This window comes from Oncorhynchus clarkii, unplaced genomic scaffold (genome assembly GCF_045791955.1).
Source record: "Oncorhynchus clarkii lewisi isolate Uvic-CL-2024 unplaced genomic scaffold, UVic_Ocla_1.0 unplaced_contig_5422_pilon_pilon, whole genome shotgun sequence".
Classification (NCBI taxonomy): domain Eukaryota; kingdom Metazoa; phylum Chordata; class Actinopteri; order Salmoniformes; family Salmonidae; genus Oncorhynchus; species Oncorhynchus clarkii.
This window is the reverse complement of record NW_027257938.1, coordinates 89,156-114,000: the sequence shown is the minus strand read 5'-3', so window position 1 is coordinate 114,000 and position 24,845 is coordinate 89,156. Positions and strand designations below refer to the sequence as shown.

The window sequence follows — 24,845 nt, the reverse complement described above, 5'->3', positions numbered from 1 at the left end:
ACCCACTACCCATCCTCCCTGTACCCACTACCCATCCTCCCTGTACCCACTACCCATCCTCCCTGTACCCACTACACATCCTGCCTGTACCCACTACCTATCCTCCCTGTATCCACCCTCCCTATACCCACTACCCACCCTCCCTGTACCCACTACCCACCCTCCTGGTACCCATCCTCCCTGTACCCACTACCCATGCTCCCTGTACCCACTACCCACCTTCCCTGTACCCACTACCCATCCTCCCTGTACCCACTACCCATCCTCCCTGTACCCACTACACATCCTGCCTGTACCCACTACCTATCCTCCCTGTATCCACCCTCCCTATACCCACTACCCACCCTCCCTGTACCCACTACCCACCCTCCTGGTACCCATCCTCCCTGTACCCACTACCCATGCTCCCTGTACCCACTACCCATCCTCCCTGTACCCACTACCCATCCTCCCTGTACCCACTACCCATCCTCCCTGTACCCACTACACATCCTGCCTGTACCCACTACCTATCCTCCCTGTATCCACCCTCCCTATACCCACTACCCACCCTCCCTGTACCCACTACCCACCCTCCTGGTACCCATCCTCCCTGTACCCACTACCCATGCTCCCTGTACCCACTACCCACCTTCCATTGCGTATTTGAAAAACAGATCGTTAATATTGAGTACAGTGAGTCCGTCTGACTGCTGGCTCCTCAGCGTATCCACTCTCTTCACCAGGTCCTCCACCACAGCATTCACGTCGTCAGAGAACTGAGCCACGTCCTTCGGTCTCATGATCAGCTGACGGAGGATGCTACGCATCTTCAACCAGTCCTCACCCTCCCTGCAGAGATGAAAGGGAGAGAAGGTGGTCAAGAGACAACTAACTAAAAGGTTTTCACAGAAATCCCGGTTGGGAAGATTCCCGCAATCAGGAGGGATATTTATCTGACTTTTATTTAACTAGTCAGTTAAGAACAAATTCTTATTTACAATGACGGCCCTAGGAACAGTGGGTTTAACTGGTCTAGGAACAGTGGGTTAACTGGTCTAGGAACAGTGGGTTAACTGGTCTAGGAACAGTGGGTTAACTGGCCTAGGAACAGTGGGTTAACTGGTCTAGGAACAGTGGGTTAACTGGTCTAGGAACAGTGGGTTTAACTGGTCTAGGAACAGTGGGTTTAACTGGTCTAGGAACAGTGGGTTAACTGGTCTAGGAACAGTGGGTTAACTGGTCTAGGAACAGTGGGTTAACTGGTCTAGTGGGTTAACTGGTCTAGGAACAGTGGGTTAACTGGTCTAGTGGGTTAACTGGTCTAGGAACAGTGGGTTAACTGGTCTAGTGGGTTAACTGGTCTAGGAACAGTGGGTTAACTGGTCTAGTGGGTTAACTGGTCTAGGAACAGTGGGTTAACTGGTCTAGGAACAGGTGGGTTAACTGGTCTAGGAACAGTGGGTTAACTGGTCTAGGAACAGGTGGGTTAACTGGTCTAGGAACAGTGGGTTAACTGGTCTAGGAACAGTGGGTTAACTGGTCTAGGAACAGTGGGTTTAACTGGTCTAGAAACAGTGGGTTTAACTGGTCTAGGAACAGTGGGTTAACTGGTCTAGGAACAGTGGGTTTAACTGGTCTAGGAACAGTGGGGTTAACTGGTCTAGGAACAGTGGGTTAACTGGTCTAGGAACAGTGGGTTAACTGGTCTAGGAACAGTGGGGTTAACTGGTCTAGGAACAGTGGGGTTAACTGGTCTAGGAACAGTGGGTTAACTGTGGGTTAACTGGTCTAGGAACAGTGGGGTTAACTGGTCTAGGAACAGTGGGGTTAACTGGTCTAGGAACAGTGGGGTTAACTGGTCTAGGAACAGTGGGTTAACTGGTCTAGTGGGTTAACTGGTCTAGGAACAGTGGGTTAACTGGTCTAGGAACAGTGGGTTAACTGGTCTAGTGGGTTAACTGGTCTAGGAACAGTGGGTTAACTGGTCTAGGAACAGTGGGTTAACTGGTCTAGTGGGTTAACTGGTCTAGGAACAGTGGGTTAACTGGTCTAGGAACAGTGGGTTAACTGGTCTAGGAACAGTGGGTTAACTGGTCTAGGAACAGTGGGTTTAACTGGTCTAGGAACAGTGGGTTTAACTGGTCTAGGAAAAGTGGGTTTAACTGGTCTAGGAACAGTGGGTTAACTGGTCTAGGAACAGTGGGTTTAACTGGTCTAGGAACAGTGGGTTTAACTGGTCTAGGAACAGTGGGTTTAACTGGTCTAGGAACAGTGGGTTAACTGGTCTAGGAACAGTGGGTTTAACTGGTCTAGGAACAGTGGGTTTAACTGGTCTAGGAACAGTGGGTTTAACTGGTCTAGGAACAGTGGGGTTAACTGGTCTAGGAACAGTGGGTTTAACTGGTCTAGGAACAGTGGGGTTAACTGGTCTAGGAACAGTGGGTTAACTGGTCTAGGAACAGTGGGTTTAACTGGTCTAGGAACAGTGGGTTAACTGGTCTAGGAACAGTGGGTTAACTGGTCTAGGAACAGTGGGTTAACTGGTCTAGGAACAGTGGGTTTAACTGGTCTAGGAACAATGGGTTAACTGGTCTAGGACCAGTGGGTTAACTGGTCTAGGAACAGTGGGTTTAACTGGTCTAGGAACAGTGGGTTAACTGGTCTAGGAACAGTGGGTTAACTGGTCTAGGAACAGTGGGTTAACTGGTCTAGGAACAGTGGGTTTAACTGGTCTAGGAACAGTGGGTTAACTGGTCTAGGAACAGTGGGTTAACTGGTCTAGGAACAGTGGGTTAACTGGTCTAGGAACAGTGGGTTTAACTGGTCTAGGAACAGTGGGTTAACTGGTCTAGGAACAGTGGGTTTAACTGGTCTAGGAACAGTGGGTTAACTGGTCTAGGAACAGTGGGTTAACTGGTCTAGGAACAGTGGGTTAACTGGTCTAGGAACAGTGGGTTTAACTGGTCTAGGAACAGTGGGTTAACTGGTCTAGGAACAGTGGGTTAACTGGTCTAGGAACAGTGGGTTAACTGGTCTAGGAACAGTGGGTTTAACTGGTCTAGGAACAGTGGGTTAACTGGTCTAGGAACAGTGGGTTTAACTGGTCTAGGAACAGTGGGTTAACTGGTCTAGGAACAGTGGGTTAACTGGTCTAGGAACAGTGGGTTAACTGGTCTAGGAACAGTGGGTTTAACTGGTCTAGGAACAGTGGGGTTAACTGGTCTAGGAACAGTGGGTTAACTGGTCTAGGAACAGTGGGTTAACTGGTCTAGGAACAGTGGGTTAACCAGTCTAGGAACAGTGGGTTAACTGGTCTAGGAACAGTGGGTTAACCAGTCTAGGAACAGTGGGTTAACTGGTCTAGGAACAGTGGAACACGGCCTTCCTCAGAGCTTTACGTGTCGGCCTCACGGCCTTCCTCAGAGCTTTACGTGTCGGTCTCACGGCCTTTCTCAGAGCTTTACGTATCGGCCTCACGGCCTTCCTCAGAGCTTTACGTGTCGGCCTCACGGCCTTCCTCAGAGCTTTACGTGTCGGCCTCACGGCCTTCCTCAGAGCTTTATGTATCGGCCTTCCTCAGAGCTTTATGTATCGGCCTTCCTCAGAGCTTTACGTGTCGGCCTCAAGGCCTTCCTCAGAGCTTTATGTATCGGCCTCACAGCCTTCCTCAGAGCTTTATGTATCGGCCTTCCTCAGAGCTTTACGTGTCGGCCTCAAGGCCTTCCTCAAAGCTTTCGTGTCGGCCTCACGGCCTTCCTCAGAGCTTTACGTATCGGCCTCACGGCCTTCCTCAGAGCTTTACGTGTCGGCCTCACGGCCTTCCTCAGAGCTTTACGTGTCGGTCTCACGGCCTTTCTCAGAGCTTTACGTATCGGCCTCACGGCCTTCCTCAGAGCTTTACGTGTCGGCCTCACGGCCTTCCTCAGAGCTTTACGTGTCGGCCTCACGGCCTTCCTCAGAGCTTTATGTATCGGCCTTCCTCAGAGCTTTATGTATCGGCCTTCCTCAGAGCTTTACGTGTCGGCCTCAAGGCCTTCCTCAGAGCTTTATGTATCGGCCTCACAGCCTTCCTCAGAGCTTTATGTATCGGCCTTCCTCAGAGCTTTACGTGTCGGCCTCAAGGCCTTCCTCAAAGCTTTCGTGTCGGCCTCACGGCCTTCCTCAGAGCTTTACGTATCGGCCTCACGGCCTTCCTCAGAGCTTTACGTGTCGGCCTCACGGCCTTCCTCAGAGCTTTACGTGTCGGCCTCACGGCCTTCCTCAGAGCTTTACGTATCGGCCTCACGGCCTTCCTCAGAGCTTTACGTATCGGCCTCACGGCCTTCCTCAGAGCTTTACGTATCGGCCTTCCTCAGAGCTTTATGTATCGGCCTCACGGCCATCCTCAGAGCTTTACGTATCGGCCTCACGGCCTTCCTCAGAGCTTTACGTATCGGCCTTCCTCAGAGCTTTACGTGCCGGCCTCAAGGCCTTCCTCAAAGCTTTATGTATCGGCCTTCCTCAGAGCTTTATGTATCGGCCTTCCTCAGAGCTTTACGTATCGGCATCACGGCCTTCCTCAGAGCTTTATGTGTCGGCCTCAAGGCCTTCCTCAAAGCTTTATGTATCGGCCTTCCTCAGAGCTTTATGTATCGGCCTTCCTCAGAGCTTTACGTATCGGCCTCACGGCCTTCCTCAGAGCTTTACGTATCGGCCTTCCTCAGAGCTTTACGTATCGGCCTCACTGCCTTCCTCAGAGCTTTATGTGTCGGCCTCACGGCCTTCCTCAGAGCTTTACGTATCGTCCTCACGGCCTTCCTCAGAGCTTTACGTATCGGCCTCACGGCCTTCCTCAGAGCTTTACGTGTCGGCCTCACGGCCTTCCTCAGAGCTTTACGTATCGGCCTCACGGCCTTCCTCAGAGCTTTACGTATCGGCCTCACGGCCTTCCTCAGAGCTTTACGTGTCGGCCTCACGGCCTTCCTCAGAGCTTTACGTATCGGCCTCACAGCCTTCCTCAGAGCTTTATGTATCGGCCTTCCTCAGAGCTTTATGTATCGGCCTCACGGCCTTCCTCAGAGCTTTATGTATCGGCCTCACGGCCTTCCTCAGAGCTTTACGTGTCGGCCTTAAGGCCTTCCTCAGAGCTTTACGTGTTGGCCTCACAGCCTTCCTCAGAGCTTTACGTGTCGGCCTCACGGCCTTCCTCAGAGCTTTACGTATCGGCCTTCCTCAGAGCTTTACGTATCGGCCTCACGGCCTTCCTCAGAGCTTTACGTATCGGCCTCACGGCCTTCCTCAGAGCTTTACGTGTCGGCCTCACGGCCTTCCTCAGAGCTTTATGTATCGGCCTCACGGCCTTCCTCAGAGCTTTATGTATCGGCCTCACGGCCTTCCTCAGAGCTTTACGTATCGGCCTCACGGCCTTCCTCAGAGCTTTACGTGTCGGCCTCACGGCCTTCCTCAGAGCTTTACGTATCGGCCTTCCTCAGAGCTTTATGTGTCGGCCTCACGGCCTTCCTCAGAGCTTTATGTATCGGCCTCACGGCCTTCCTCAGAGCTTTATGTGTCGGCCTCACGGCCTTCCTCAGAGCTTTATGTATCGGCCTCACGGCCTTCCTCAGAGCTTTACGTGTCGGCCTCACGGCCTTCCTCAGAGCTTTGTGTATCGGCCTTCCTCAGAGCTTTACGTGTCGGCCTCACGGCCTTCCTCAGAGCTTTATGTATCGGCCTTCCTCAGAGCTTCATGTATCGGCCTTCCTCAGAGCTTTATGTATCGGCCTTCCTCAGAGCTTTATGTATCGGCCTTCCTCAGAGCTTTATGTATCGGCCTTCCTCAGAGCTTTATGTATCGGCCTTCCTCAGAGCTTTATGTATCGGCCTTCCTCAGAGCTTTATGTATCGGCCTTCCTCAGAGCTTTATGTATCGGCCTTCCTCAGAGCTTTACGTGTCGGCCTCAAGGCCTTCCTCAGAGCTTTACGTGTCGGCCTCACGGCCTTCCTCAGAGCTTTACGTATCGGCCTTCCTCAGAGCTTTACGTATCGGCCTCACTGCCTTCCTCAGAGCTTTATGTGTCGGCCTCACGGCCTTCCTCAGAGCTTTACGTATCGTCCTCACGGCCTTCCTCAGAGCTTTACGTATCGGCCTTACGGCCTTCCTCAGAGCTTTACGTGTCGCCCTCACGGCCTTCCTCAGAGCTTTACGTATCGGCCTCACGGCCTTCCTCAGAGCTTTATGTATCGGCCTTCCTCAGAGCTTTACGTGTCGGCCTCACGGCCTTCCTCAGAGCTTTACGTATCGGCCTCACAGCCTTCCTCAGAGCTTTATGTATCGGCCTCACGGCCTTCCTCAGAGCTTTACGTGTCGGCCTTAAGGCCTTCCTCAGAGCTTTACGTATCGGCCTCACGGCCTTCCTCAGAGCTTTACGTATCGGCCTCACGGCCTTCCTCAGAGCTTTACGTGTCGGCCTCACGGCCTTCCTCAGAGCTTTATGTATCGGCCTCACGGCCTTCCTTTAGAGCTTTATGTATCGGCCTCACGGCCTTCCTCAGAGCTTTACGTATCGGCCTCACGGCCTTCCTCAGAGCTTTACGTGTCGGCCTCACGGCCTTCCTCAGAGCTTTACGTATCGGCCTTCCTCAGAGCTTTATGTGTCGGCCTCACGGCCTTCCTCAGAGCTTTATGTATCGGCCTCACGGCCTTCCTCAGAGCTTTATGTGTCGGCCTCACGGCCTTCCTCAGAGCTTTATGTATCGGCCTCACGGCCTTCCTCAGAGCTTTACGTGTCGGCCTCACGGCCTTCCTCAGAGCTTTGTGTATCGGCCTTCCTCAGAGCTTTACGTGTCGGCCTCACGGCCTTCCTCAGAGCTTTATGTATCGGCCTTCCTCAGAGCTTCATGTATCGGCCTTCCTCAGAGCTTTATGTATCGGCCTTCCTCAGAGCTTTATGTATCGGCCTTCCTCAGAGCTTTATGTATCGGCCTTCCTCAGAGCTTTATGTATCGGCCTTCCTCAGAGCTTTATGTATCGGCCTTCCTCAGAGCTTTATGTATCGGCCTTCCTCAGAGCTTTACGTGTCGGCCTCAAGGCCTTCCTCAGAGCTTTACGTGTCGGCCTCACGGCCTTCCTCAGAGCTTTACGTATCGGCCTTCCTCAGAGCTTTACGTATCGGCCTCACTGCCTTCCTCAGAGCTTTATGTGTCGGCCTCACGGCCTTCCTCAGAGCTTTACGTATCGTCCTCACGGCCTTCCTCAGAGCTTTACGTATCGGCCTCACGGCCTTCCTCAGAGCTTTACGTGTCGGCCTCACGGCCTTCCTCAGAGCTTTACGTATCGGCCTCACGGCCTTCCTCAGAGCTTTATGTATCGGCCTTCCTCAGAGCTTTACGTGTCGGCCTCACGGCCTTCCTCAGAGCTTTACGTATCGGCCTCACAGCCTTCCTCAGAGCTTTATGTATCGGCCTTCCTCAGAGCTTTATGTATCGGCCTCACGGCCTTCCTCAGAGCTTTATGTATCGGCCTCACGGCCTTCCTCAGAGCTTTACGTGTCGGCCTTAAGGCCTTCCTCAGAGCTTTACGTGTTGGCCTCACAGCCTTCCTCAGAGCTTTACGTGTCGGCCTCACGGCCTTCCTCAGAGCTTTACGTATCGGCCTCACGGCCTTCCTCAGAGCTTTACGTATCGGCCTCACGGCCTTCCTCAGAGCTTTACGTGTCGGCCTCACGGCCTTCCTCAGAGCTTTACGTATCGGCCTCACGGCCTTCCTCAGAGCTTTACGTATCGGCCTCACGGCCTTCCTCAGAGCTTTACGTATCGGCCTCACGGCCTTCCTCAGAGCTTTACATATCGGCCTCACGGCCTTCCTCAGAGCTTTACGTATCGGCCTCACGGCCTTCCTCAGAGCTTTACGTGTCGGCCTCACGGCCTTCCTCAGAGCTTTATGTATCGGCCTCACGGCCTTCCTCAGAGCTTTATGTATCGGCCTCACGGCCTTCCTCAGAGCTTTATGTATCGGCCTCACGGCCTTCCTCAGAGCTTTACGTATCGGCCTCACGGCCTTCCTCAGAGCTTTACGTGTCGGCCTCACGGCCTTCCTCAGAGCTTTACGTATCGGCCTTCCTCAGAGCTTTATGTGTCGGCCTCACGGCCTTCCTCAGAGCTTTATGTATCGGCCTCACGGCCTTCCTCAGAGCTTTATGTGTCTGCCTCACGGCCTTCCTCAGAGCTTTATGTATCGGCCTCACGGCCTTCCTCAGAGCTTTACGTGTCGGCCTCACGGCCTTCCTCAGAGCTTTATGTATCGGCCTTCCTCAGAGCTTTACGTGTCGGCCTCACGGCCTTTCTCAGAGCTTTATGTATCGGCCTTCCTCAGAGCTTTATGTATCGGCCTTCCTCAGAGCTTTATGTATCGGCCTTCCTCAGAACTTTATGTATCGGCCTTCCTCAGAGCTTTATGTATCGGCCTTCCTCAGAGCTTTATGTATCGGCCTTCCTCAGAGCTTTATGTATCGGCCTTCCTCAGAGCTTTATGTATCGGCCTTCCTCAGAGCTTTATGTATCGGCCTTCCTCAGAGCTTTACGTGTCGGCCTCAAGGCCTTCCTCAGAGCTTTACGTGTCGGCCTCAAGGCCTTCCTTAGAGCTTTACGTATCGGCCTCACGGCCCTCAGAGCTTTACATATCGGCCTCACGGCCTTCCTCAGAGCTTTACATATCGGCCTCACGGCCTTCCTCAGAGCGTTACATATCGGCCTCACGGCCTTCCTCAGAGCGTTACATATCGGCCTCACGGCCTTCCTCAGAGCTTTACATATCGGCCTCACGGCCTTCCTCAGAGCTTTATGTATCGGCCTCACGGCCTTCCTCAGAGCTTTACGTGTCGGCCTTCCTCAGAGCTTTTGTCAATTTTTTTTTGTTTAAGTAACAAATAAGAATACATTGAAATGGAAACATGCCATGACTGGTTTTACGGAACAATATGTACGAGCTCTTCACTTGTCAAACGTCTCGTTGTTTAGTTCCTGTGTACATCGTTGATGATTTTACACAAAAATATTCATTACAACTAACTGAAGTCGATACTACTTCTCCGTGTGAATCATTTCTAGATTTTCCTCCTTTCAAAAAGGGGGTATAACATTTTGCGTCCCGTGATGTCACAGGTTGTAGTTCAGAGGTCAGACTCACGCTGAGATAAGTCCGGTAGATCGGCCCCTCAGGTCGCGGTACTCCTTCCAGGACTCCATGTTGCCTCTCTGCGGGGCCACACCCTCCGTCCTCAGCACCTCGGCAACCAGATCCCGCCCTGCGATAGACACAACCAGCTGGGGGCCGAAACGAGACTTAAAGATCTTCCCATACTTCTGAGAGTGTTCCATCTGGGGAGAGAGAGGAACCTTGATGTCAACATCCTGTCTGGGATTAGCTGTCAACATCCTGTCTGGGATTAGATGTCAACACCCTGTCTGGGATTTGCTGTCAACATCCTGTCTGGGATTTGCTGTCAACATCCTGTCTGGGATTTGCTGTCAACATCCTGTCTGGGATTTACTGTCAACATCCTGTCTGAGATTTGCTGTCAACATCCTGTCTGGGATTTGCTGTCAACATCCTGTCTGGGATTTACTGTCAACATCCTGTCTGGGATTTACTGTCAACATCCTGTCTGGGATTTGCAGTCAACATCCTGTCTGAGATTTCCTGTCAACATCCTGTCTGAGATTTGCTGTCAACATCCTGTCTGAGATTTGCTGTCAACATCCTGTCTGAGATTTGCTGTCAACATCCTGTCTGAGATTTGCTGTCAACATCCTGTCTGAGGAGTGCTGTCAACATCCTGTCTGAGGAGTGCTGTCAACATCCTGTCTGAGATTTGCTGTCAACATCCTGTGTGAAGAGTGCTGTCAACATCCTGTCTGAGATTTGCTGTCAACATCCTGTGTGATTGCCGTTTGGGGGTATAAGCCAATAGAATGTGATTCCTGTATTTTGATCTAGAGTCACACTAAACTTATCCTCATCCCCATCTCTTTCTATTTCACAGAGTTTGGCAACGGGAGTTTGGCAACGGGAGAGTTTGGCAACGGGAGTTTGGCAACGGGAGAGTTTGGCAACGGGAGTTTGGCAACGGGAGAGTTTGGCAACGGGAGTTTGGCAACGGGAGAGTTTGGCAACGGGAGTTTGGCAACGGGAGAGTTTGGCAACGGGAGTTTGGCAACGGGAGAGTTTGGCAACGGGAGTTTGGCAACGGGAGAGTTTGGCAACGGGAATTTGGCAACGGGGGAGTTTGGCAACGGGAGTTTGGCAACACAGCACAAAGAGACCTGGGACCAGGCTACCCAGATGTAGACAGGCAGTATTACTAGGTTACGTTCAGAAATAATGGAGGGTCACACTAAACGAATCTTTCACTCTATCGCTCTCTATCCCTCCTACCGCTGTGTGGAACAACACACGCCACTGTTCTCCTGACACCATTTCCCTAACACCTATTAAGTAATGGTTCCATTTCCCTGATGGTTATGCAACGCCCCCCCCCCCCACACACTACTTCTGATTGGCTATTCAACATTTTATTATACTTTATATATTATCTACCTCACTTGCTTTGGCAATGTTAACACATGTTTCCCATGCCAATAAAACCCCTTGAATTAAATTGATATAGGAGACAGACTAGTCTGGCGTGTCACAGTGCCCTGTTTTATTGTCACCTTCAGGTTTTAGACAGACAGGTTAACCTCAGGTTAACCTCAGGCTTATGCAACGGGAGAAAGGGAGAGTTTCACTACACTAGTCGGGGTGTGGGTTCGGGTAAGAGTTGACTGTCTGGACTCCAGCAGCGATCGGTCTCCTCAATGCACTCGGTTACGCAAAAGCAGACAGAAAGTGGGATGTTTTGTGCAGTAAAATGACAAAATACGGAAGGGTGGACCTTAAAAACCTGCGAACGTCTAGCAAACCTTTAGATTTCACCACGGACAACTTTAGCAATACAACTAATGATCAACTACTTTAAGTTACTTGGCATGTTAGGTAACCCTACCCATAACAACCCCTGTAACCTAACTCTTAACCCACAGCCTAGCTAACGTTAGCCACAACACATTGTAATTAGTCATATAGAAATCATTCGTTTTGCCAATTGGTAACACATCGTGCAGTGTCCCATTACCCCCACAATCTACACATATTTCTAAAGATAAAATATATATATATATATATATGCAGACTACATATTAAAAAACACATTTCTGTCTACGTCGTGAGTACAGCACTTACCTTTCCCAATATAAACGAGTGTGAGAAGTATAAATATATAACAATTTTAACAAGAAATTGCATGTTTGATGGTAGCCTCCGAGCAGGAATACAAGTCCAGTCAGCGGAGACTCATATATATGAACGCAAATCATTATTTCTAAATGTGATAGTAACACATTCCTATAGACAGACAAAAACAATCATCCCAAAACACATTGTGTTTTGTCATTCAGTTTTAAAACAACATGTTTGATGATGTTTATGGTAATGACATTGGCAGAAAGTCGGAGGGGGGGAAATAGGCAAATCAGTTGGTCGAATAAAATGGTCCCAGCCAACACCAGTTTATGGTTCCTGACTAAATGACAAACTTTTCTGTTGATTAACGTATTTTCCAATAAACTAAGTAAAATGCTAAAATGCATAATCACCGAAATATTAAATCCAAAAACAAAAGACCAAGTAGCCCACCTGTATTTCGTGGATCCTACTGAAACCGTCCCGGTAAAAGAACTCGATCAGGTTGCTGACGGCGCTGGGTCCCGGCATCTCTTTCAGACTCTTGATCCGGGTCTCCTTAGCGACCACCTCCGCCCTGGCCCCCGGTGGGATCAAATCCTCCGGGAAAGTCTCTTGTCCGGTCGCACAGATCCGGAGCGACTCGCTGGTTGCAGATTTGAGCAGCGCGCGAGAATTACTGGCAAACCTCTTGTTGAGCACTTCTCCCAAAACACTCCTGCAGCTCAGATGAAGGATTTTATTCTGAAGTGCCATTTTGTCGTTTTTAAGTTGTAATGATCTTGTAAACTGTCTCTTTTGATGCAAGAAAGTGACTTGGGTGGGGAAAACTCACACCAACAAGTAAAAATAGCCAATCTGTTAATAATACAACTCGAATGAATTCAACATCTGCTTTGCGCCAAAATGCATGTTCCGGTCACGTCAGAGAATGACCGGCTCGACTCCCGAAATGGACTGAGATAATTGGAGACGGTACTGAGAGGAGAAGCAACAGTCTTTTATTAAAGAAGAGTTTATGTAACCCTCGGACTAGAACAGGATTGGATGTTTAGGGCTTCGGGGAGGGAGAGATATGGTTCCTGTTCGGTTGTGGGCGTTCCAACCCCCAGGGAGACACACAGAGAGAGAGAGAGAGAGAGAGAGAGAGAGAGAGAGAGAGAGACAGAGAGAGAGACAGAGAGAGAGAGAGACAGAGAGAGAGAGAGAGAGAGAGAGAGAGAGAGAGAGAGAGAGAGAGAGAGAGAGGGAGAGAGAGACAGAGAGAGAGAGACAGAGAGAGAGAGAGAGAGAGAGAGACAGAGAGAGAGAGAGAGACAGAGAGAGAGACACAAAGAGAGAGAGACAGAGAGACAGAAAGAGGGAGACGTGCCAAAAAAAACAATTACACTTCACTGATAAATGAACAGGTGTCTGGGGAGTGAGACCTTGTTTGACATCTAATCTCAGTTAGACTAAGACTTGTTATAAATCCTGCTATATTAGACCAAGGTGAAAAACAACCCCTGAAGGAGGCTCATAATTAAATAGTATTTATCAGGCACATGTTCCTTCCTTCCTTTCTCTCTCTCTCAATTCAAGGGGTTTTATTAGTAGATCAACAGACAAGACCACAACCCAATGTTGAACTGGAGAGAATGTGTTGAACAACTGAATAAACAGTTCAGCTCCAGAACTATGAAGACGGTGATAAATGTGTTGTTGTTTTCAATGTCTAAATGTAAATTCCTACATGAATGTGTATATATAATATAAATATATAATATAATAATAATGTATATATAATATAAATATATAATAATAATATAAATATATATAATATAAATATATAATATAATAATAATGTATATATAATATAAATATATAATAATAATGTATATATGATATAATATAATAATATAAATATATAATATAATAATAATGTATATATAATATAAATATATAATATAATAATAATAATATATAATATAAATATATAATAATAATATAAATATATAATAATAATATAAATATATAATAATAATATATATATAATATATATATATATATAATAATAATATAAATATAATATAATATATATATAATATAATAATATAATATAATATAATAATATATAATATAATATAATAATATAAATATATAATAATAATATAAATATATAATATAATAATAATATATATATATAATATAATATAAATATAATATAATATAATAATAATATAAATATAATATAATAATATAATAATATAATAATAATATAAATATATAATAATAATATAAATATAATATAATAATATAAATATATAATAATAATATATATATAATATAATAATAATATAAATATAATATAATATAATAATAATATAAATATATAATAATAATATAAATATATAATAATAATATATATATAATATAATAATAATATAAATATAATATAATATAATAATAATATAAATATAATATAATATAATATAATAATAATATAAATATATAATAATAATATAAATATATAATAATAATATATATATAATATAATAATAATATAAATATAATATAATATAATATAATAATAATATAAATATATAATAATAATATAAATATATAATAATAATATAAATATATAATAATAATATAAATATAATATAATAATATAAATATATAATAATAATATAAATATATAATAATAATATAAATATATAATAATAATATATATATAATATAATAATAATATAAATATAATATAATAATATAATATAATAATAATATAAATATATAATAATAATATATATATATAATAATAATATAAATATATAATAATAATATATATATAATATAATAATATAATATAATATAATAATAATATAAATATAATATAATAATATAATATAATATAATAATAATATATATATATAATATCATAATAATATATATATAATAATAATATATATATAATATAATAATATAATATAATAATAATATAATATAATATAATATAATAATAATATAAATATAATATAATAATATAAATATATAATAATAATATAAATATATAATAATAATATAAATATATAATAATAATATATATATATAATAATAATATAAATATATAATAATAATATATATATAATATAATAATATAATATAATATAATAATAATATAAATATAATAATATAATATAATATAATAATAATATAAATATATAATAATAATATATATATATAATAATAATATAAATATATAATAATAATATATATATAATATAATAATAATATAATATAATAATAATATAAATATAACATAATAATAATATAAATATATAATAATAATATAAATATATAATATAATAATAATATATACATAATATAATAATATAATATAATAATAATATAATATAATAATAATATAATATAATATAATAATATAATAATATAATATAATATAATAATAATATAAATATATAATAATAATATAAATATATAATATAATAATAATATATATATAATATAATAATATAATATAATAATAATATAAATATATAATAATAATATAAATATAATATAATAATATAAATATATAATAATAATATATATATAATATAATAATAATATAAATATAATATAATAATATAATATAATAATATAATATAATAATAATATAAATATATAATAATAATATAAATATATAATATAATAATAATATATATATAATATAATAATAATATAAATATACAATAATAATATAATATAATAATAATATATATAATATAATAATAATATATATATATAATAATAATATAATAATAATATAAATATATAATATAATAATAATATAAATATATAATAATAATATATATATATATATAATATAAATAAATAATATAATAATAATGTATATATAATATAAATATATAATATAATATAAATATATAATATAATAATAATATATATATAATATAAATATATAATAATAATATATATATAATATAAATATATAATAATAATATATATATAATATAAATATATAATAATAATATATATATAATATAATAATAATATAAATATATAATAATAATATAATAATAATATAATAATAATATAAATATATAATAATAATATAATAATAATATAAATATATAATAATAATATAATATAATATAATAATAATATAAATATATAATAATAATATAATAATAATATAAATATATAATAATAATATAATATAATATAATAATAATATAAATATATAATAATAATATATATATAATATAAATATATAATAATAATATATATATAATATAATAATAATATAAATATATAATAATAATATATATATAATATCATAATAATATATATATAATATAATAATAATATAAATATATAATAATAATATATATATAATATAATAAAAATATAAATATATAATAATAATATATATATAATATAAATATATAATAATAATATATATATAATATAATAATAATATAAATATATAATCTAATCATATGCTACCGTGACTACAGATCATCCTGAATTAAAAGTGAATAATGACAAGTGATAAAAGTAACAGACGCACACATATCATACCCCCCCGCCCCCACCCCCCATCATGCAAACCTCCCCTTAAGTGTAATGGTGAGAGATCAACATGTCTTGGGGTGAGAGGTCAACATGTGTTGGGGTGAGAGGTCAACATGTGTTGGGGTGAGAGGTCAGCATGTCTTGGGGTGAGAGGTCAGCATGTCTTGGGGTGAGAGGTCAGCATGTCTTGGGGTGAGAGGTCAGCATGTCTTGGGGTGAGAGGTCAGCATGTCTTGGGGTGAGAGTTCAACATGTCTTGGGGTGAGAGGTCAGCATGTCTTGAGGTGAGAGGTCAGCATGTCTTGGGGTGAGAGGTCAGCATGTCTTGAGGTGAGAGGTCAACATGTCTTGGGGTGAGAGGTCAACATGTCTTGGGGTGAGAGGTCAACATGTCTTGGGGTGAGAGGTCAGCATGTCTTGGGGTGAGAGGTCAGCATGTCTTGGGGTGAGAGGTCAGCATGTCTTGGGGTGGAGTATGAATGAAGTTTAATGTAATCATTGTGTGCTATAAAAGTCTTTCCTACTTTAATACACATATGAGTGAAATTGTCCCAATACTTTCGGTCCCCTAAAATGGGGGAACTATATACAAAAAATAACTATAATTTCTAAACTGTTCACCCGATATGGATGAAAATACCCTCAAATTAAAGCTGACAGTCTGCTCTTTAACCTCATAGTCATTGTATCATTTCCAATCCAAAGTGCTGGGAGTACAGAGCCAAAAACAACAACAACAGAAGATGTGTCACAGCCCCAATAGTTGTGCAGCTCACTGTATTTAAACGTCGTCATTTCCATTGATGACGTCGTTGTTTTGAACCAAACGTCTTTTCTTGTCCTGCTACCAAGTTCTTAGAGGTTAACTCCATTTCTCCTGCGAAGATAAACCAATCAGCAGCTAATTCAATTTATTCTGTTACGAAAGACTAATTTAAAAGCGAATTAAAAGAGTTCTTTGAAAGGTGTATTTTTCCTGGGAGTCGGTAAGAGGGGAAGAGGGGAGCACGTGGAGGGAGGAAGGGGATCTGGATGGGGGTCTTTGTTTTGGTATGAACCCGGGGTTTAGTCCTGCTCGAGGAGGATTGGTAGCCCCCTCAGCCCCTCTCCTCAGCCCTTCCCCTCAGCCCCTCTCCTCAGCCCTTCCCCTCAGCCCCTCTCCTCAGCCCCTCTCCTCAGTCCTTCACCTCAGCCCCTCTCCTCAGCCCTTCCCCTCAGCCCCTCTCCTCAGCCCTTCACCTCAGCCCCTCTCCTCAGCCCTTCCTCTCAGCCCCTCTCCTCAGCCCCTCTCCTCAGCCCCTCTCCTCAGCCCCTCTCCTCAGCCCTTCCCCTCAGCCCCTCTCCTCAGCCCTTCCCCTCAGCCCCTCTCCTCAGCCCTTCACCTCAGCCCCTCTCCTCAGCCCTTCACCTCAGCCCCTCCCCTCAGCCCCTCTCCTCAGCCCTTCCCCTCAGCCCTTCACCTCAGCCCTTCACCTCAGCCCCTCTCCTCAGCCCCTCTCCTCAGCCCTTCCCCTCAGCCCCTCTCCTCAGCCCCTCTCCTCAACCCTTCACCTCAGCCCCTCTCCTCAGCCCCTCTCCTCAGCCCCTCTCCTCAGCCCCTCTCCTCAGCCCTTCCCCTCAGCCCCTCTCCTCAGCCCCTCTCCTCAGCCCTTCACCTCAGCCCCTCTCCTCAGCCCTTAACCTCAGCCCCTCTCCTCAGCCCTTCACCTCAGCCCCTCTCCTCAGCCCTTCACCTCAGCCCCTCTCCTCAGCCCCTCTCCTCAGCCCTTCACCTCAGCCCTTCACCTCAGCCCTTCACCTCAGCCCCTCCCCTCAGCCCTTCTCCTCAGCCCTTCACCTCAGCCCCTCTCCTCAGCCCTTCTCCTCAGCCCTTCACCTCAGCCCTTCACCTCAGCCCCTCCCCTCAGCCCCTCTCCTCAGCCCTTCCCCTCAGCCCCTCTCCTCAGGCCTTCCCCTCAGCCCTTCTCCTCAGCCCTTCACCTCAGCCCCTCTCCTCAGCCCTTCCCCTCAGCCCCTCTCCTCAGCCCTTCCCCTCAGCCCCTCACCTCAGCCCCTCTCCTCAGCCCCTCTCCTCAGCCCCTCTCCTCAGCCATTCTCCTCAGCCCTTCTCCTTAGCCCTCTCCTCTGCCTTCTCCCCTGCCCTCTCCTCAGCCCAAGAGGTGTCACTACAGTCTGTATCACATCCGGCTGTGATTGGGAGTCCCATAAGGTGGCGCACAATTGGCCCAGCATCGTCCGTGTTAGAGTTTGGCCCGGGGGTAGACCATCATTGCAAATAGGAATTTGTTCTTAACTGACTTGCCAAGTTAAAATAAAAGTTAAATAAAAAAATATATATATTTTGAGGGCCTCCCGGGTGGCGCAGTGGTCTAAGGCACTGCATCACAGTGCCAGCTGTGCCACCAGAGACTCTGGGTTCGAGCCCAGGCCTCCCGGGTGGCGCAGTGGTCTACTGTAGCGCTGTGCCACCAGAGACTCTGGGTTCGAGCCCAGGCCTCCCGGGTGGCGCAGTGGTCTAAGGCACTGCATCACAGTGCCAGCTGTGCCACCAGAGACTCTGGGTTCGAGTCCAGGCCTCCCGGGTGGCGCAGTGGTCTACTGTAGCGCTGTGCCACCAGAGACTCTGGGTTCGAGCCCAGGCCTCCCGGGTGGAGCAGTGGTCTACTGTAGCGCTGTGCCACCAGAGACTCTGGGTTCGAGCCCAGGCCTCCCGGGTGGCAATTTTTCAGTTTTTGATTTGTTAAAAAAGTTTGAAATATCCAATAAATGTCGTGATTGTGTCCCACTTGTTGTTGATTCTTCACAAAAAAATACAGTTTTATATCTTTATGTTTGAAGCCTGAAATGTGGCAAAAGGTCGCAAAGTTCAAGGGGGCCGAATACTTTCGCAAGGCACTGTATATCATCTTGTCAAGAGATTATGGGACACAACCCTTTTCCACTGGTACCGTATGTATCTTACTGTAGCGCTGTCTTATCGTTATGGTGAATTAGATTATATCATCTTGTCAAGAGATTATGGGACACGACCCAGGAAGCAGGACGTAGGAACGTGTCACTTCCATATAAGGTATAAATGTGAGACCTCTCAGAATAGGATAGTCCGGATTATTCTTATCACACCTCCATGGACTGAAATGGCTCAAGGTGGAAACACCTGACAGTAATTTAGATCTTAATCTGTCTTCACCCCTTAACCGCTCTTCAGGGGTCAAGGAACCAGCCGTCTGAACCAAACAAAAGGCTGGGGTAGGCCTTCATTGTAAATAAGAATTTATTCTTAAACTGACTTTCTTAGTTAAACAAAGTTTTAATTTAAAAAAAGCAGTCCTTTCATTTCCCTTTCTCCTCTTCCTCTCTCCTCAACCTCTCTCCTCTTCCTCTCCTCTTCCTCTCTCCTCTCTCCTCATCCTCTCTCCTCATCCTCTCTCCTCTTCCTCTCTCCTCAACCTCTCTCCTCTTCCTCTCCTCTTCCTCTCTCCTCTCTCCTCATCCTCTCTCCTCATCCTCTCTCCTCTTCCTCTCTCCTCTGTTCTCCTGTTCTCTCCTCAGTCCTCTCCTCATCCTCTCTTCTCAGCCCTCTTCTCAATCCTCTCAACCCCTCTCAACCCCTCTCTTGAAGAGCGTCCAAGGAGAGACTTCCTCTCCTCGGGTGCCAGCAGCAGACAGGCCATGCTAGCGTGGGAAAGTCCCCACCAAGCTGCCCCGCTGTAGCGCTGTCTACCCCCTCCCCAAAACCACACACATATACAGGAGTAGGAAAATAATCAGTGCCCCTCTGAGAGAGAGTGAGAGAGAGAGAGACAGAGAGAGATAGAGAGAGAGCGGGAGAGAGAGAGACAGGGAGAAAGGGAGAGAGACAGAGAGAGAGAGAGTGGGAGAGAGAGCGGGAGAGAGAGAGAGACAGCGAGAGGGACAGAGAGAGGGACAGAGAGAGAGAGAGAGAGAAATAAAGAGTACTGGAAAACACAAAAACAGAAATTTCCGGCTCCCATGAGAAAGAGCAGGGAGAGAGAGACATGGCAAGAAGGGCCTTCTATGTCATCAAAAGGAACATAAAATTCAACCAATTAGGATCTGGCTAAAAATACTTGAATCAGTCACAGAACCCATTGTCCTTTATGGTTGTGAGGTCTGGGGTCCCGTTCACCAACCATTAATTCACAAAATAGGACAAACACCAAATTGAGAATCTGCATGCAGAATTCTACAACAATAGAGAGAGAGAGAGAGACAGAGACAGAGACAGAGAGACAGACAGACAGATAGAGAGACAGAGACAGAGAGAGTCTGTCCAATGTATGACCATATTAGAGAGACATATTCTGGGTTAGGGGAGGGTTTGGACAGCTGAGATGTCTCTAGCGACTCCTGTGGAGCTGCACTTCCTCCTGTATTTTATTATTCGCTGTTTCCTGAGGACCTTTTTTTTTGGCTCAGACTACTGGTTTCTTGACCCCTTAAGAGCGGTTAAGGGATGAAGACAGATTAAGATCTAAATTACTGTCAGGTGTTTCCACCTTGAGCCATTTCAGTCCATGGAGGTGTGATAAGAATAATCCGGACTATCCCTCTTTATTTTATTTAACTGGGCAAGTTAAAAACAAATTCTTATTTTCAACGCCGGGCCAACTGTGCACCGCCCGATGGGACTCCCAATCACAGCCGGATGTGATACAGTCTGGATTCGAAGCAGGGGACTGTAGTGACGCCTCTTGCACTGAGATGCAGTTCCAGGAGCTGCGCCACTCGGTAGCAATGGAATGCTTCACCCGGAATGCTTTTCCAACAGTCTTGAAGGAGTTCCCACATATGCTGAGCACTTGTTGGCTACTTTTCCTTCACTCTGAGGTCCAACTCATCCCAAACCATCTGAATTGGGTTGAGGTCAGGTGATTGTGGAAACCAGGTAATCTGATGCAGCACTCCATCACTCTCCTTCTTGGTCAAATATTCCTTACACAGCCTGGAGGTGTGTTGGGTCATTGTCCTGTTGAAAAACAAATGATAGTCCCACTAAGCCCAAACCAGATGGGATGTCGTATCGCTGCAGAATGCTGTGGTAGCCATGCTGAGTGTACCTTGACTTCTAAATAAATCACTGACCGTGTCACCATCAACGCACCCCCACACCATCACACCTCCTCCTCCATGCTTCACTAAGCCCAAACCAGATGGGATGTCGTATCGCTGCAGAATGTTGTGGTAGCCATGCTAAGTGTGCCTTGACTTCTAAATAAATCCCAGACTGTCACCATCAACGCACTCCCACACCATCACACCTCCTCCTCCATGCTTCACGGTGGGAACCGCACACCATCACACCTCCTCCTCCATGCTTCACGGTGGGAACCACACATGTGGAGATCATCCGTTCACCTACTCTGTCTCACAAAGACACGGCGGTTGGAATCAAAATTCTCAAATTTGGACTCATCAGACCAAAGGACAGATTTCCACCGGTCTAATGTCCATTGCTTGTGTTTCTTGCCAAAGCAAATCTCTTATAATTATTGGTGTCCTTTAGTAGTGGTTTCTTTGCATCAATTATACCATGAAGGACTGATTCTCGCAGTCTCCTCTGAGCAGTTGATGTTGAGATGTGTCTGTTACTTGAACTCTGTAAAGCATTATTTGAGCTGCAATCTCAGTGAACTCCAATGAACGTATCCTCTGCAACAGAGGTAACTCTGGGCCTTCTTTTCCTGTGTTGGTCCTCATTCCAGGTGACTACCTCATTGAGCTGGTTGAGAGAATGCCAAGAGTATGCAAAGCTGTTATCAAGGCAAAGGCTGGCTAATTTGAAGAATCTCAAATCTCAAGTATATTTTTATTTGTTTAACACTTTGTTGGTTCCTACATGATTCCATATGTGTTATTTCATAGTTTTGATGTTTTCACTGTTATTCTACAATGTAGAAAATACCCTGGAATGACTTAGGTGTCCTGGACATTGAATAAGGTTCTGGTACTGACCTGTATATACAACCACTCCAGTACCCTGGACATTGAATAAGGTTCTGGTACTGACCTGTATATACAACCACTCCAGGACCCTGGACATTGAATAAGGTTCTGACCTGTATATACAACCACTCCAGGACCCTGGACATTGAATAAGGTTCTGGTTCTGACCTGTATATACAACCACTCCAGGACCCCTGGACATTGAATAAGGTTCTGACCTGTATATACAACCACTCCAGTACCCTGGACATTGAATAAGGTTCTGGTACTGACCTGTATATACAACCACTCCAGTACCCTGGACATTGAATAAGGTTCTGGTACTGACCTGTATATACAACCACTCCAGGACCCTGGACATTGAATAAGGTTCTGGTACTGACCTGTATATACAACCACTCCAGTACCCTGGACATTGAATAAGGTTCTGGTACTGACCTGTATATACAACCACTCCAGGACCCTGGACATTGAATAAGGTTCTGACCTGTATATATAACCACTCCAGGACCCTGGACATTGAATAAGGTTCTGGTTCTGACCTGTATATACAACCACTCCAGTACCCCTGGACATTGAATAAGGTTCTGACCTGTATATACAACCACTCCAGGACCCTGGACATTGAATAAGGTTCTGGTTCTGACCTGTATATACAACCACTCCAGTACCCCTGGACATTGAATAAGGTTCTGACCTGTCTATACAACCACTCCAGGACCCTGGACATTGAATAAGGTTCTGGTACTGACCTGTATATACAACCACTCCAGGACCCTGGACATTGAATAAGGTTCTGACCTGTATATACAACCACTCCAGTACCCCTGGACATTGAATAAGGTTCTGGTACTGACCTGTATATACAACCACTCCAGTACCCCTGGACATTGAATAAGGTTCTGGTACTGACCTGTATATACAACCACTCCAGTACCCTGGACATTGAATAAGGTTCTGGTTCTGACCTGTATATACAACCACTCCAGGACCCTGGACATTGAATAAGGTTCTGACCTGTATATACAACCACTCCAGGACCCTGGACATTGAATAAGGTTCTGGTTCTGACCTGTATATACAACCACTCCAGGACCCCTGGACATTGAATAAGGTTCTGGTTCTGACCTGTATATACAACCACTCCAGGACCCTGGACATTGAATAAGGTTCTGGTACTGACCTGTATATACAACCACTCCAGGACCCTGGACATTGAATAAGGTTCTGGTTCTGACCTGTATATACAACCACTCCAGGACCCTGGACATTGAATAAGGTTCTGACCTGTATATACAACCACTCCAGGACCCTGGACATTGAATAAGGTTCTGACCTGTATATACAATCACTCCAGGACCCTGGACATTGAATAAGGTTCTGACCTGTATATACAACCACTCCAGTACTCTGGATATTGAATAAGCTTCTGGTACTGACCTGTATATACAACCACTCCAGAACCCTGGACATTGAATAAGGTTCTGACCTGTATATACAACCACTCCAGTACCCCTGGACATTGAATAAGGTTCTGGTACTGACCTGTATATACAACCACTCCAGTACCCTGGACATTGAATAAGGTTCTGACCTGTCTATACAACCACTCCAGGACCCTGGACATTGAATAAGGTTCTGGTACTGACCTGTATATACAACCACTCCAGTACTCTGGACATTGAATAAGGTTCTGACCTGTCTATACAACCACTCCAGGACCCTGGACATTGAATAAGGTTCTGGTACTGACCTGTCTATACAACCACTCCAGGACCCTGGACATTGAATAAGGTTCTGGTACTGACCTGTATATACAACCACTCCAGGACCCCTGGACATTGAATAAGGTTCTGACCTGTATATACAACCACTCCAGTACCCTGGTCATTGAATAAGGTTCTGGTACTGACCTGTATATACAACCACTCCAGGACCCCTGGACATTGAATAAGGTTCTGGTTCTGACCTGTATATACAACCACTCCAGGACCCTGGACATTGAATAAGGTTCTGACCTGTATATACAACCACTCCAGAACCCTGGACATTGAATAAGGTACTGGTTCTGACCTGTATATACAACCACTCCAGGACCCCTGGACATTGAATAAGGTTCTGGTTCTGACCTGTATATACAACCACTCCAGTACCCCTGGACATTGAATAAGGTTCTGGTACTGACCTGTATATACAACCACTCCAGTACCCTGGACATTGAATAAGGTTCTGACCTGTATATACAACCACTCCAGTACCCTGGACATTGAATAAGGTTCTGGTACTGACCTGTATATACAACCACTCCAGGACCCTGGACATTGAATAAGGTTCTGGTACTGACCTGTATATACAACCACTCCAGGACCCTGGACATTGAATAAGGTTCTGACCTGTATATACAACCACTCCAGAACCCTGGACATTGAATAAGGTACTGGTTCTGACCTGTATATACAACCACTCCAGGACCCCTGGACATTGAATAAGGTTCTGGTTCTGACCTGTATATACAACCACTCCAGTACCCCTGGACATTGAATAAGGTTCTGGTACTGACCTGTATATACAACCACTCCAGTACCCTGGACATTGAATAAGGTTCTGACCTGTATATACAACCACTCCAGTACCCTGGACATTGAATAAGGTTCTGGTACTGACCTGTATATACAACCACTCCAGGACCCTGGACATTGAATAAGGTTCTGGTACTGACCTGTATATACAACCACTCCAGTACCCCTGGACATTGAATAAGGTTCTGGTACTGACCTGTATATACAACCACTCCAGGACCCTGGACATTGAATAAGGTACTAACCTGTATATATTTACATTCTTGTTGTCGTTAACATCCTAGTTATTTTATTGTTTTGTATTGTATCTTTTCATTCTATTTTATTGTTGGGGGAAGAGCTCTGAATTCCACTCTCCTGTTTTCCACCTGTTGAATCCCGTGGGGGGAATAAACTTCCAAACAGCATCTCCTGGCAGGGGATCTCTCCCGTTTCATCTCGGATTCAAACTGGATTAGAGTCGATACAACTCTTTGAACTTT

The 24,845-nt window shown here is 43.9% G+C and overlaps 1 protein-coding gene across 1 annotated transcript in view; it reads right to left on the bottom strand.

Moving 5' to 3' along the window:
* The window catches only part of LOC139394114 (cytochrome P450 27C1-like), a 29,291-nt gene extending 17,022 nt beyond the window's left edge, over nucleotides 1-12,269 (bottom strand). Inside the window, exons 1-3 of the mRNA XM_071142142.1 lie at nucleotides 11,693-12,269; nucleotides 9,146-9,336; nucleotides 632-831 (exon numbers count right to left, since the gene is read on the bottom strand). Coding sequence (XP_070998243.1) covers nucleotides 632-831; nucleotides 9,146-9,336; nucleotides 11,693-11,995 — 694 coding nt within the window. The 5' untranslated portion in view covers nucleotides 11,996-12,269. The remainder of the gene's footprint in view (nucleotides 1-631; nucleotides 832-9,145; nucleotides 9,337-11,692) is intronic.
* Between the last annotated feature and the right edge of the window lie 12,576 nt (nucleotides 12,270-24,845).